Source organism: Piliocolobus tephrosceles, chromosome 16, assembly GCF_002776525.5.
Source record: "Piliocolobus tephrosceles isolate RC106 chromosome 16, ASM277652v3, whole genome shotgun sequence".
In the NCBI taxonomy this organism is placed as follows: domain Eukaryota; kingdom Metazoa; phylum Chordata; class Mammalia; order Primates; family Cercopithecidae; genus Piliocolobus; species Piliocolobus tephrosceles.
The window spans coordinates 58,017,153-58,033,027 of NC_045449.1; the positions used below are offsets into that span (position 1 = coordinate 58,017,153).

Genomic DNA, 15,875 nt, shown 5'->3' on the forward strand with positions numbered 1-15,875 from the left:
TCCACCTGTCATTCAGATCCCTGTATCATTCCTTCATCAAGTGTATCAGGGAAGGAGCAAATCCTATACATAAGAACAGAGCCAGGGCCTGAGGACACTCCTGTTGAAAATCATCTCTGAAGCACATAAAAAGGTAATTACTTTCCGTCTCCAAAACTAAAACATAAGCAGGATTTTGTCTTTACCAGGCCTAAACCTTTTTTGATATATTAATGGTTTAGAACTGGCATCATCAGTATTATAAACACAGTATCATAGATCATCGAGTTTGAGAATATGGCAGGGGCAGCACAGTCTAATAAACTTTATAGGTCTTGAGATACAAATTTGATTTTACCCATGAAAGACAAGCAGACCCACAGACATCCAGAATTTATACTATAAATGATAGCCTTAAGCAGAGAGCCAGCATTGAAAATAAATGCTGCTCAAAGACACTATAAAGAACATCCGAAAAAAAAAAAGAAAGAAAGAAAGCCCATTAGGGGAGGGAAGTGCCATCAATACAGTCCACATCCTCCAACTGCCTGCTTCAAGGTCACCTTCCCAGCAGTGACACTAGAAGCACTGGAGTCAGGGCTAATACCACAGCTTTATCCTGCTCTCCTATCCTCCAGTGCAGAATCTCCCAAACTGAGGTGGCCACAGAACATTTGGGAAATTATAATGCACTGGCAGACAGTAACACAACAGGATATAAGGTGGACTCAAATTAGAAAGGTAAAATGATCTCAGATGAACCACTGAAATGACCAAGGTCTAAGTTATGTTAATACATGATAAACATTAAATCATATTAACAAGGGTTAAAATTGTAAGATAAATAGATCAGCAAGCAAATAAATTAGTAGCCTCTGCCACTTTTCAGATCACACATTCTATCAAACAACTTTTTGGGTATATACAAATACATATCTTTACTCATAAGTTATACACATGTTCCAATATATACAGCTTTTATAAAAAGTATACAGAATAGAAATAAAGAGCAAAAGATGAAATAATTATCCTTTTGATAATTTTTAGTTTTTCCAGTATGACAGCTATGTACTACCTTCAACTGACACCTTAAGGCACAACACATACACTCAAGGTGAGGATCACTGTTGATGATCCTGAGTGTAAATCCGTATTTCAGAGTCTTACTAATAATTTCCAAGGTTTTTGGCCAAAAGTCAATATGTGGTCATCTGTATGTTAAATATCAGCAAGGCTTATTTACTTTCTTAGCTAGAAAGAGCAAAGACTGATACAGATAGAAACTTTACTATTTTCTTCTTGATTAATGTCTTCTGCAACCCATTTGAATGCCACTGAAAGAAGCGATGGAATGAGAACAGTGAGTCAACAACTATGGCCTGGGCACCCACACAAAAACATGCTCATGCCCTAGAATCATCTTGCTGGCAAACTCATCTTTGGAGTACAGCAAACCTCTTCTTAACAGTTGATTATTGAATAATAATTACAATAAGAGTCTTTGATGTTTTTGGTACTTTTCTTACAGAGTTCAGAGGCATTTTCAGGATGCTAGAAACTGTACTTATATATAGGTAACCAGAATTACAATTTAGCTATGCTTACATAAGTTAATGAATTGAGTGAAAAACTGGCAAAATGTTGACAATAGTTGAAATTGGGTGTCAGGCACATGGGGAGTTCATTTTACTATTGACTCTATTTTTGTCTGTATCTAATATTTTCTACAATAAAAAGTTTAAAAATGAAAGTTCAAAAAAGTAATTTTGGGACTACCTGACATCCTTAACCATATTGTTCCTATGGGATTCAGGAAGCATGTTCCACACAGCTGCCTCTCCAACTTCAACACAAGGAGTACCTTCTAGTAAGTGACGGCTGCCTGCATCAAAACATCTCGCCTGACTAGCCAGGCGTGGTGGTGCGCACATGTAATTCCAGCTACTCTGGAGGCTGAGGCAGGAGAACCGCTTGAACCCAGGAGGCAGAGGTTGCAGTGAGCCAAGATCGTGCCACTGCACTCCAGCCTGAGTGACAGAGCGAGGCAAAACAAACAAACATACAAACAAACATCTCACCTGAAAACTATTCTACAACAAGGGGCACTGGGAAATAGCCATATTTATAAAAACCATACATAAAAACTCAGGTAACTCATTATAAGGGCAGGATATTTTCAGTAAAGTATAATGTAGAAAGAAATGCACTCACATTTCTTGTCCTTATTCTACCGAGGGTTATGAGAGACCAACACAAAAAGCAATCCAAGCCTCTTTGGGCTGCACGTACTGGCCGTTTTCTCCTAAAGACTTGCTTACTCTAATTTCTTGAAAGAATTTCATGAAATTGAGATTAAATTTACAAATTGGAATTTCTTCGCAAAATTGATCACGTCCTCCTCCCAAAGTTATTCTTTTATATATCAAAACCAAAGCCTACATTCAGGGAACCTAATTATTTTTAAAAACTATCCCTGTTATTAAATATCTACATGTGACACAACCTAAAGAAAAAAATGTTCTCCAAAATTCATTTCTATTAGTTTCTGCAATGGCCTAAATATAATTTTAGTAAAACTTGCAGTCCATATCTTTAAAAAAGAGACGGATTATCACTCTGGAAACCAATATGCTGCTGCTGATTTATAAATCTGAGATAATTTGCTCAAGAATATAATTCAAAATTGCATCTGAGCCATATACTCAAACATAAATCCAAGACCTTTATGAAATCTTCAGGAAGCTTTTCGTTATAAACATGTACAAAGTTAGTGTGCAGCAGGAATGGCAAATAATCCTGGGCAAGGGACCATCTGATTTGGCTAAGAAAACATGCCAAGTGTAGTATGCTGACTCTAAATGCCTCATTTTCCCCATGCTCAAACCCACCCTTTCCCAAGGTCCCCAGCTTAGGGCATCTAGCCAGTCACCCAACATAAGAATTCCAGAAGGCTACCACACAGGGGGTGTCACTACAGGGATGCTCTTGGTCTGTGGCACACATGCGGCTCTCTACCTTGAGTTAACTTGCCCAGCCCACCATGCTCTAAGTCCTGTGAGCTTCTTCTCACATTTTGGTATTGGCCTTTGGTTTCACGCATTCACATGCTACTTCCTGTTGAATGCCTGTGGCAACCTTTCTCCTATTTGCTGCTTCTCATCATCTCATCAGCTATGAACTCCAACATATTAAGAACAGCTTTGGAGGAGGTCCTAAGAGTTCTTCTGTGGACTTTGTGACAGCTCTTTGGCCACATAGAGGTCTTACTGTTTTTTTTTTTTTTTTCAGATGGAGTTTCGCTCTTGTTGCCCAGGCAATAAGAGTATAGTGGTGCAATCTCGGCTCACTGCAACCTCCACCTTCCAGGTTCAAGCAATTCTCCTGCCTCAGCCTCCCAAGTAGCTAGGATTACAGGCGCCCGCCACCACACTAGGCTAATTTTGTATTTTTAGTACAGATGTTGGGGGGGGGGGTTCCACCATGTTGGCCAGGCTGGTCTTGAACTCCTGACCTCAGGTGATCCACCCACCTCGGCCTCCTAAAGTGCTGGGATTACAGGTGTGAGCCACTACACCCAGCCTCTTTTTTTACTTATACTCCAGACGGTACAGCTGCTGATCAGCTGGGTTCAGAGGGGGAGACGGTGGAGTACCATAGGGCCTAGACAACAACACAACAGTCTTTGAGATTAGCTACTACTTGGCTGCAAATTGGTCTTTTTGGTTTATCATCCCATAAATGCATCACTGCTGCAGCATCATATATAAATATATATGTCTGCAGTGAGGATAGAATAAAAAATTGCCCTGAAAAAGTACACAAACGCTTTCCTTTTCTCCAGTCTTTCCTCACCATGTGAAGTTACACAGAAGAAAAACTGCAATACTCCTTGAACTGTTCATGGAACCAGTAAAGGAGCAAGACTCTCAGTCCAGTCTGGCTGCAAGCAGTTCCTGGACCCATTAGTGAGAACTTACATGGCTCAGAGGTTCAAAACCACATGGTCTCCTAAAACAGTCCCTGAGCACTCAGTTCCCGGCCTCACTGGTTCACGGCTCATACATGGAGTCCACTTAGGGCATAAAGTATGTGGGATCTCGGTCCTGGGCTGGGCCTGTCTTAGAGATCTTGATCGCAGGAAGGTATTATAGTCTCCCATATTGGTGAGCCTTTTTTTCTGTTGTTTTTTTTTTTTTCTGTTTTTTGTTTTCGTTTTTGAGACGGAGTCTCACTCTGTTGCCCAGGCTGGAGTGCAGTGGCACGATCTCAGCTCACTGCAAGTTCCGCCTCCTGGGATCATGCCACTCTCCTGCCTCAACCTCCTGAGTAGCTGGGACTACAGGCGCCTGCCACCACGCCTGGCTAATTTTTTGTATTTTTAGTAGAGACGGGGTTTCACCGTGTTAGCCAGGATGCTCTCGATCTCCTGACCTCGTGATCCGCCCGCCTCGGCCTCCCAAAGTGCTGGGATTACAGGCGTGAGCCACTGCACCCGGCCTTAGTGAGCTTTTTAAAAAGGCTTCCATACCTTCCCTCAAGAACTGCATCATCCTCTGTAAATACCAACTAAATTGGATCAGATGTACACAAAATAATTCAAACCAGCTCACTTATCCCCTGAAATCAAACTATTTTAAAGAAGTGGCTCTTTTGGCTTGCCCTAGAAACAGGTTCACAGGCCTGTTTCATAAAGAAACCAAGGCCTATCTCCTGCATCACTTTAAAGCCATCAGCCTGGAGGCAGAGTGGAAATCTAGAACTCATCACTGCCCATTTCTCCAATGCTCCACTTAGTGTTTGCCTTTTTTTTTTTTTTGAGACGGAATCTCACTCTATAGCCCAGGCTGGAGGGCAGTGGCGCGATCACAGCTCACTGCAAGCTCTGCCTCCTGAGTTCATGCCATTCTCCTGTCTCAGCGAGTAGCTGGGACTATAGGCACCCGCCACCATGCCCAGCTAATTTTTTTGTATTTTTAGTGGAGACAGGGTTTCACTGTGTTAGCCAGGATGGTCTCGATCTCTTGACCTCGTGATCCGCCCGCCTCGGCCTCCCAAAGTGCTGGGATTACAGGTGTGAGCCACCGTGCCTGGCCAGTATTTGCCTTTCTACTATTCCCTTTGCATTCAGGTGGGCAGCACTGCATGAGCACTGGTGACAGGAGAGCAGACTTGTCACCGGTCGATTTCTAAGCAACAAATGTCAAGCTTCAAATCCTGTTAAAGATGGACTGTCTTGGCTTGTCCATTTTCAGAAAAAAAGCCTAGGAAAAGCTTTACTGGATTTTTTTTTTTTTTTTTTTTGAGACAGGGTCACACTTTATTGCCCAGGCTGGGGTATAGTGGCGTGATCACATCTCAATGCAGCCTTGACCCCCTGAGCTCAAGCGATCTTCCTGCCTCAGCCTCTCAAGTGGTTGGGACTGCAGGCTGCACCACTACACCTGGCTTTTTAAACAAAACTTTTATAGAGATGGTAGTCCCACTACATTGCCCAGGCTGGTCTTGAACTCCTGGCTTCAAGCAATCCGCCTGCCTTGGCCTTCCAAAGTGCTGGGATGATAGGGATGAGCCACCACACACAGTCAAAAGCTTTACTTTTTAGTCATTATTTTCATTTTCTTAAAAGATCACACTCCTATCAAACCCTAACTTTTTTTTAAAGCAAGTATCAAGGATTTATTTTATTTTTTTAGAGACAGAGTCTCATTCTGTCACCCAGGCTGGAGTGCAGTGGTGATATCATGGCTCACTGCAGCTTCAAACTCCTGGACTCAAGTGATCCTCCCACCTCAGCCTCCTGAGTAGCTGGGACCACATGCATGCACCACCATACCTGACTAATTATTTTAAATTTTTTGTAGAGATGGGATCTTGCTATATTGCCCAGGCTGGTCTCAAACTCCTGGTTTCAGGTGATCTTTCTGCCTCAGCCTCCCAAAGCTCTGGGATTACAGGTGTGGGCCACCGTGCCCAGCCAGGGATTTATTTTAAAAAGCAATGTCGGTCGGGCGTGGTGGCTCAAGCCTGTAATCCCAGCACTTTGGGAGGCCGAGATGGGCGGATCACGAGGTCAGGAGATCGAGACCATCCTGGCTAACACGGTGAAACCCCATCTCTACTAAAAAATACAAAAAACTAGCCGGGCGAGGTGGCGGGTGCCTGTAGTCCCAGCTACTCGGGAGGCTGAGGCAGGAGAATGGCGTAAACCCGGGAGGAGGAGCTTGCAGTGAGCTGAGATCCGGCCACTGCACCACTCCAGCCTGGGCGGCAGAGCGAGACTCCGTCTCAAAAAAAAAAAAAAAAAAAAAAAGCAATGTCACCAGGAGATGACAGGGTCAAAACCAACTCACTGCTTAAATTTTCTGATAAAGTCTCACTCCTTCATTCATCTACCCATTCATTCAGCCAACAATTACCTATCACATACCTAATACATGGCAGAGGCTGAGGATACAAGATGAACAAGATAGACACAGCCTATGCATTCATGAAGCTTATGGCATACTAGGGAAGACAGGTAACAATAAACTTGGGTCCTAAGTTAATGTCAATGCTGCTAAATATTTTAAAGTGCCATAGTTTAAAAATGGTTCCCAAGAGTATATTCTCCCATTCAGTAAAATTAACTAAGTCCGAAGAACATTTGCATTTGAAATTAGCTTGTAACAGACAGCATACCCTTCTAATTCAGAGTAGTGTCCCTTTTCTAAATAGAGAACGCATTCAGCCCAGTTTCTAAAAACAACACTGCATATCCAACAAGACTGCAGGCTAAAATATACTTTTCCTCTTTAGTAATGAAACCATTCTAAACAAGTTAAGGCTAAGAATGAAAAAAGAATTACCAAAGTGATCAGAGTTGTCCAAACAGCAATCAGGAATAAATGCTCAGTCTACGACAATTTGCTTGGATTAGGGGTGTCAGTCTATGAAAGCATTAAAGTACTTGTTCTCTACAAGGAAAACGCAAATACATTTACCCCAGCCACTGTGGGCAAAACACCTTCCTTAAAAGAAAACACTGTCCTACATGGCTCCACCACTCACTAGCTGTGTGACCTTGGGCAATAACTTAACTTCCGTGGGCCTCCATCTGCATGAGCATATATACGTACGCTAACTGAATAGGGCTGTGATGAGGACTGAATAAGATAATACACCCAACACTTAGCCCATTGCAGTACTCGGTATCACAGTGTTGCCTTTATTCTTCCAGTGATTGGATCAAAGCAACCAGGCCGGGCCGTAACATTAAAATCCCATTCCATCAGCACCCTGTGTAGTTAGTAAACTGTTGACATATTGCAGTGATTAGACTGACACTAAAGAATTTACATGTGAGAGGAGGGTAGGAAAAAAACACTAAAGATTGACTGGATTAAAATTAAAGTCTTCCTAAGACAAGTCAGTGCTCAAACCAGTTTAAACTGAATGCCACAGTCAGTCATTAGGTACTGGAGTTAGTATAAGTGCAATTTTTCCTTGCTCAAGTTAGCACTAACTTACTCGGAGAGCATGTACTTCAGGTAGTCACAGCACCACCCTATCAAAAAAAGCTTAGTAACCACGCATGAGTCATTTTTGCTCCACTTCATTTATTAATGCTAAGCTTAAGGGTGTCACATCCACAAGACTCAACATCAGCTTCTCTCAAAGAAGAAAGTGTCATAACATATTGCTATGTGAAAGAAAGAAAAAAGGTCAGACTGCAAAATATATGATCCTATTAAATCAAAACAAAAAGAGTGGGTGAGTATGCATGTATGTGGTGTATATCTTCATATATGCAGAAATTTTTAAAACCCAAAAAGCTAGGATATATACCAAATCATTAACTGTAATTCCCTTCCACTAGTGTGATCAAAACTATCTATTTTTTTCTTTGGGTTTCCTGTGTTTTTAAAACATTAACCATGTATTTCCTTTGAACAAGGAAAAAAGTCAATGAAATTTAAAAACAAATATTATTTTGGATCCTAAAAGAGTTCTCCCCAACCCCTGGCTTTTTTTTCCCCCAATAAAGAGAGATCATGCTGCCATTTTTAGAGCATTCTCACTTAAATAGATGGGAGAATAATACCTTTAATTTAACCAAGAAGCCAAACAAGCTTTGAACTTGAAAAGCTAAAGATTAAAACCAATAATTAAGGTTCAAAATTGCTCCAGGGAAACCAAGTTCTCCTTTTCATACATCTCCTATAACACAAGGGATTCTCCAGGCAAGTCTAGGCATGAACTTTCCGCAGAGGTGTCGTGGGAAAAGCAGGAAGAGCACACACGAAGTCTCCAAATCCTACCTCTATTACTTGTATTATTGTTGTTGTTATTATTATTATTATTTTTGAGACAGAGTCTCACTCTGTCACCCAGGCTGGAGTGCAGTGGCGAAATCTCAGCTCACTGCAGCCTCAGCCCCAGGCTCAAGCAATTCTCCTGCCTCAGCCTCCCAAGTAGTTGGGATTACAGGTGCATGCCAACAAGCCCAGCTAATTTTTGTATTTTTAGTAGAGACATGGCTTCACCATGATGGCCAGGCTGGTCTTGAACTCCTGACCTCAAGTGATCCGCCTGCCTCAGCCTCCAAAAGTGCTGGAATTATAGGCGTGAGCCGCCGCGCCTGGCCTCTTATTACTTATTAAGTACCAAGAAACCTTGGACAATGACCACCTCTCTCAGAGCCTGAATCTCCTCATGTGTAAAATTGGAAGCATCAAACCCCTAGATGGTTGTGAAGTTGAATTAGATAACTGTTATAAAGCAGTGATCTCTAAACTTTTCTGGCTCTCTACCTTATCTCTAAAAACATATACAGTCAGTCCTCTGTATCCATGGATTCAATCAACCTTGGATTGAAAATGAAATAAAAATAAATAAATAAAATAATAATCCAACAGTAAAAAAGATACAAATTTAAAAATACAGTATAATAACCATTCACATTATATTAGGTATTATAAGTAATCCAGAGATGATTTAAAAGTATACAGGAGAATGAACATAGGTTATATATTAATACAAATACTATGCCATTTTATATAAGGGACTTATACATTCATGGAGTTTGGTATCCCTGGGGGGTCCTGAAACCAATGCCCCCTTGGATACTGTACATAAATGTGTGCGTGCATATAACTTACAAACTATATAAGCTCTAACTGTGTACTTTCATAGTGTGTATACACATAACCAGAAATTTTAATATGCAAAATAATAATAATAATAATAAATAGAAGTTCTAGGCTGGACGCAGTGGCTCATACCTGTAATCCCAGCACTTTGGAGGGCTGAAGCAGGAGGATCACTTGAGCCCAGAAGTTTGAGACCAGCCTGGGCAACATAGTGAGACTCCGTCTCAATTGACAGATTAGACAGCTAGATGAACGTTTTAACACTTTCTTCCTGCTTTCCAATGACTTGTCCCAGGTACCCCTTAGGAGGTCCAAAAGCCTGACATTTGATACGCAGTGAAAGGTGACATCTCTTTCTCCATCCCATTCCCCACTGTGCAGAGGAAGGAGCCCTAGCAAGGGCCAACAGCTGACATTAATTTGCCTTCTCTTCTTCCTTCCCTCCTCTTGCAATTCAGAGAGTATTTAACCCTTCTTCAAGGTCTCAAGAATAGTGAACCCTAACAGATTCAGCCATTACAAATGCTCAGCAAGTAGCACATTCCAAGCAAGTTTAGAGACAGACCAGAACAGGAACTGATGTAAACACTACTCTCCAGAGTCATAGAGATCTTTCAGCAACTACTCTGTGAATCTGCAAAGCTTGGGTTAGAATGAGGTTTACCAGATCAGTCGGTTGGGTGCCTGGAGACTGAAGTGGCCCCCAGGTCTTAAAAAGCATGGCTTGTGCAAAAATCTTTAACAGCTAACCAAAAAACAAGTCAGATCTAAAATACAGCTGTATGTGAGAAGTGTGTGTACTAGCCAGCTCCCGGGGAGGGGCTTACCTTCAGTATTTCAGGTTCTTTGATATCCAGAGATCTTGTGTTCCAGTGTCGTAGAGTTTTATGTAACTTGTGATATTTATGAGCACTTGGTGGTGTAAAAAACCAAATCACGATAACCGCAGTCATGAATCCAAGGCCAATTCCCAGAAAGAGTCCACTCACATAGTCGGGGAGGGGGAGGATGAGGTACACATAGACACACATTATAAAGAAGCCCAACGTCTTCACTGGCAATTCCGGGTGCTGCACAGCCGAGTCCGCCTCGTCCTCACTGTCAAGGACCACACCATCTTCCGCGAGCACCTCTGGCTTGAGAGGAACATCTGGGGGCTTATCAACTTTACTCTCCCCCTCCATTTCCAAATCGAAGTCCTCAGTGTACAGTTCACAAAACTCTTCATCTTCTTTGCTCACTAAGGCAGACAAAGAACATTTCTCCAGAACTAGAGAACTTGTCTTCAGGCCTAAATCCTTCAGACTGCTCCCCTGGGAACTTTTCAGTTCCATCTCTTTTGCGGGCTCATCAGTGGACTTTGGGTGGTCACTTTTGGGGATGTTGGAATCACTTCCGTAGCCATCCCCCTCAGAATCACATTCCTCCTCCTTGATGCTGTAGTTGTTATTGCTTTCCAAGTGCCCGTTCAAGCTGGACAGATTGGAGAGTTCTGAAGCACTTGAAGATAAGGCTTTGGGCCTATGGCTGCCACTTTCTTCCCCTATAATTTTACTAAGGAGCTGAAAAGGCTCATAGATGACTTCTGAAAGGCGTCGTTTAGTATCTTCAATTTTAGCCTCCATTTCGGGCACTTTAAAAAAGGAACGAGTATCAGAGGGAGAAGTCAGTGGGGAAGAAGGTGCAGTTTTGGAATCTCCACCTGTGTTTCGGGGCTGTGTGAACTGCTTGAACAGGTGTAAGTTTAGTTTGGAATCAGGTGGCTTATAGGACACTGTATCCGACTCCTGCCGGGAAGTGTCCGTGGACAGAGACTTGACTAATGTCTTCATCAAGTGCCTGTGCCTTGGGGGGTGTGGGGATTCTTTTGGCTCCACCTCGGTCGACAGGGACTTCACAAGGCTCATGAAGGGTTTTGCACTGGAAAGGGTGGAGGTTGAGGCACTGGATGAGAGGATGGGAGACTTAGAAGGAGAGGACAATGGGGAGGAGGAACTGGTTTTCTGCTCAGAAAGTGATGACACACTGGGAGAGCTAGCTAAGGGTCCCAACAAAGACGACCCTGGGGACAGAGCCAATGGCACTGTACTTAATAACTGTGCTGCTGGAAGAGGGGACTCCAACAGCTTTACAGTGTTCTTGGAGACGGGCAAAATGGCAGGGGCCTGGGACACAGACAGTCCATCTGCCAGAACAGGCGAGGCAGCAGGGCCGGCGGGGTCATGGCCAACCTGGGGTTCAAGATAGAGGTCTTCCTTGGCTTCCAGCCCTGTTACAATGCTTTGGTCATCCAGCCCCTCCTCAAACCACTCCCTGAACTCCTCCTCCTCTTCCTCCTCCTCCTCGCCGGATGCCGAGAAGTGAATGGCGATGGTATCTCGGGACACGGACCTCTGCACGTGCACTTTAGGGGCTGATGGTTTTGGCATGTCAGTGGTTTTCTCGGCATGGCGACCATTCAGACTTGTCATTGCCGGCTTCACAAGGGCTCAGGCTCTGTGAAAACAGTGAGAAAGCCAGAAGTCAGAGAGCAGTTTCTCCACAGGAGACACTGTCATGTGTAGATAGGAGCCCAGATGAAGCTGTTTAAGTGGTGATTATGCTTTTACTTGGCAGATGTCCACCGGTTTTCACTTCAATGGGTTTAATGGTTTAATTTTCACTAAATTCCAGTTAGGCACTCTTTTACGAGCAAAGGACATAACCAATGTTATAAATGCCATACAATCTGTCTTACTTCACAATACCTGAGTAATCGTTTCCTCCCTTTTAACTGGTTAATTTTTACCAACAATTCTCTATCTTAAGCCTTGAAATACCTGAACAATATGATGTTACCAGCATTGCTTCAGAAGTCCAATAGGATAAAATGGAGCATCCTGTTGAGTTTGAGGATCTTGGAAGAAAAATTTCACTAGGGGTCTTCTAGCAGTAACAAGCTAACCCAGGAGGGGTATTGCTTTCACTGCAATTTTCACAGCAATCCTAACAATTATTTGGCTTGCATCTCCCAACTTCCTGCTATGGCAAATAAGTAGCAAAGTATCCAAATGTGGAAATCTGTAAACTAATTGCCATGACCTGTTGGCCTCCTCAAATGGTAGGTACCATAAGACCAGAGTATTTAGGCAGCCATGAAGACATGGCCACATTCTGAGGCTTCAGGTTAGAGCAAACATATTTTAAACTGAATGCAAGATTCCCGTGTCAGGAAAATGAAGTATCACTGCTGTAACCCACCACCAACCAAGAACTCTACCAAAGACCCTGGTGAGAGACATGGAAGCTATGCTTTCTGCCCTTCTGGAGCTTAATAGCTGATTGCTCCTTTCTGGAGCTTAGCTGGAACAAAGTCAGACACCTGAAAAGCTGGGCAGCAAAACGAGATGCCATGCCCACCTTGTGACATGGTACATTCCAACTCTCTTTATTCATTTATGGCCCATTTACTGGGCACGAGCCCTAATTACGTAAAAATTAAGACCACACCTGGACAGAGACACGTAAAAAGAGCCAAGACACAGGGCACACTTCAGGAGTTCTGAAGAGGATGACACCTGCGTGGGAGGTGGGACACCCAACAGGTCTTTGGAACTGATGGGTGAGTTGTAGTGGGATGAGCGTGATTAGGCAGAGGGAAGGGACAAGGGCATGAGGATGGCAAAGGGCATGGTGTGTGCAGCCACCTGGCTCTGTCCTGTTTCCAGGACACAGGGTGGATGTGGGCAGCAGTGGGAGGCCACTGAGACAAGAGGGGCATCGTGGGGCAGTGGAAAGAGCACCCAGCTTGGACCCAGGACATAGGATCTCCAGTACTTGTCTTTCTACAGCTGACTCTGTGGGACTTTGAACAAGCCAGGGCCTCTCGATGTCCTTTCCAAATTTAAAACCCTACATGTTTATGTTTACAGGTGACTGTATTCAACCCAACACAACACACTTACAAGTAATCTACCGCAATCAACATTATGTGCCTTATTTCTTTAATTTGAAGAGCTCCTAATTTAAGCCTTCTGCTAAATATTCAGGTTCAAAATGCTGGCAACAGATACTACCAACAAAAGAAATCATAAAACAGGTAGGGGAATAGGGGGATTTGGGAAACAGTGATCCTGGATCACTAGAAGGAGGAAATATTCCAAGGATGACAAGAATTACATTCGAGGGTCCAGGTGCAACATGGACTCAAGCTGAAACTACACATTTTCAGTATCAAATATTTGAGAGAAGTTACTCATAGAAACATTCATACATAGTTTTGTCCAGGCTCATTTGTGACCCTCAGGCTTTCCTATCCTGAATCCAGGAAAATGGAATGAACTCTATCCACCAACAAAGCAATTTAAATCCAGGAACTGGCAGCAGCCAGAAAAACACAGTCTTGGGTGCAGGACAATCCTTCCCTGTTATCTTAAGCTAAGGAGTTTGTGGGCTTAGTAAGAAGAAAAATGCCAGAAGCAACATATGTTTTTCACTTAACTATCACCTAGTTTTATAAGGGCAATTTAAAAAGAAAATTATAGAGGTAATTTAAAAAGAAAGTTTGGTATTTGATAATTCTCGGTGGGCTGAAAAACAAACTCATTTAAATTGCTTTCATAACATAAAAGGATGGTATATAACACTCTGCTGTTCTGAGGCTGCTTCACCCGCAGCAGTGGCTGTAAATGAAGGTAACTGTGGGCACAAGCCCAAGTACAAAGTGCATGATTTTGAGGTTGAACAGAGTGAGTTGGTCCTTCAGGAACCAGCGCAAGAGTGGAGAGGCCCGTCTGCAGTTGAGGGTAAGAAGGCCTGGGAATCCAAGGGCAAAGTCAGGCCCAGTCTAGCGCCAAAGGGTGAAAACAGCAGTGCGTTGAGAAGCCTGCGGTCTCAGCAGTCAGGCCAGGTCCCAGGGAACAAAAAGCTGGCACCTGCTCAGGAAGCAGAGTTATTTTTTGTGTGGATGTCACCAGGGCCCTGCTTCCCTAATCCTCCACACACTTGGGCCCGACTGGCCAGGTAAAGCGACCTCTGATCAGACTGGGCCGACAGAGCCGAAGGTGGGCCCCAGGGAGCGCTGGGTGTCAGGTGGCCAGATGGGGGCAGGCTCTGGCTCACTGTTGTTATTATCCTCCAGGGCTCACTCAGACAGTGGCCTCAGAGGTTCATAGTAAATGCCCCTAAACCCACACTGACCAAAGCCTGGCTCCACTTCTCTAGATTTTTACTAAAATAAGCCACACAAGGTCGGAGCATTACTACTGCTCTTTAAATACAAGAAAATGTCCAGGCTTCTGTTTGCTCATCTGCAAAATGAGGGGATCAGGCTAGATAAACAAAGGCTGCTTCCAGGCCCCATACTGCTGAGTAATTGAGTGTACTAGAACCAGAGGCCGTGGTTTGGGCTCTAGACAACCTATCAAGTGGTCACTGTCTCTGCCTCCTCCTGGGGACCACTCCAACCTTCCTTTTCTCTCTGTCCTCCCAATGGCTGGCTGCTAAAGCCAACTGAGCCAACCGTCCCACAGCCACAGCCATGCAGGACAGCCGAGGCCAAGAGGAAGGACCTGACTGAGCCCAGGAAGACTACATGGTTTGTCCAAAGGCACAGCACTGACAACTTGGGCTTCCTGACACTGAGGCCCGATGCCCTTCTGCTGCAGCAGGGTGCCTTCTCAAACATGTCACACACGCTCTTTATTCCTGCTTTGTCCCAGCCTTTGTACCTGCCCTCTGTGCTCCGTCATGGACAGCTCGCTTACAAGCGAAGACCTCAGTTCTCAACCAGCAGCATGTGACTGGTCGCATTGAGAAATGAAAGGTCTCATTATCCATCTGACAATCTGGTACCATATAAAATGGCTAGCCTCCTGCCCTCTACTCCTGAAACTCAATTATACCCAGGCTCAAAAAAAGAGACAAGCTTCTCTCCAGCCCTCAGGAACTAAAAGGCCAAAAAAGAAAGCTTCCTTCTCAACAGTCTCTTTTTCCCATAGCTCCAGTAGACTACAAAGCCCTTGGGTTTTAACACTGACCCCTCATGCCTTGTGATGGGAAGAGGGGCTGTAGCTCATGTTGTCGACGGGCTCCCATAGGTATCATTTCCTGCTGGAGAGGTGTTTAAGCAAAAGTCTGACATGATCAAAGTGGTACGCAAAATTAATCACATCCCGTCCCAGAATGGATGAGAGCGGCGGAGGCAACACGGAAAAACAGGACTGGGGTCTGGTGTCTGGGAAGGCAGGCTCCATTATCAGGCCCACAATTCTGGTGAACACAACTAACAATGAATACATTGAAAAAAAAATTTCTGAACAGCTGGGCACGGTGGCTCACGCCTGTAATTCCAGCTATTAGGGAGGCTGAGGCACAAGAACTGCTTGAACCCATGAAGCAGAGGTTTCAGTGAGCTGAGATTGTGGCACTGCACCCCAGCTTGGGTGATGGAGTAAAACTCTGTCTCAAGGGGGAAAAAAAGATGTCTGTGAGGCTTTGAAGATTCAAGAACTGAGCAAGGAGTAACAGTGCAGAAACTAAAGAAACAGGAACCCCAAGGGATGAGCTCTAAAGAAGCCACCTTGCCCTCAAGCACAGCCCAGCCTGGTGAAGGACACTTTCACATTTTTTTTTTTTTTTTTGAGACGGAGTCTCGCTCTGTCGCCCAGGCTGGAGTGCAGTGGCCGGATCTCAGCTCACTGCAAGCTCCGCCTCCCGGGTTCACCTCCTGCCTCAGCCTCCGGAGTAGCTGGGACTACAGGCGCCCGCCACCTCGCCCGGCTAGTTTTT

At 44.1% G+C, this 15,875-nt stretch overlaps 1 protein-coding gene across 3 annotated transcripts in view; it reads right to left on the reverse strand.

Moving 5' to 3' along the window:
• TEX2 (testis expressed 2) overlaps positions 1-15,875 on the reverse strand; it is a 117,224-nt gene that overhangs the window by 57,868 nt on the left and 43,481 nt on the right. For all 3 annotated transcript variants that reach the window (XR_002731586.2, XM_023212061.1, XM_023212062.1), the window contains one exon: positions 9,935-11,603. Coding sequence is in view for 2 of the 3 variants with exons in the window: in XM_023212061.1 (XP_023067829.1) it covers positions 9,935-11,578 (1,644 nt within the window). In the remaining variant the exon portion in view is untranslated. The remainder of the gene's footprint in view (positions 1-9,934; positions 11,604-15,875) is intronic.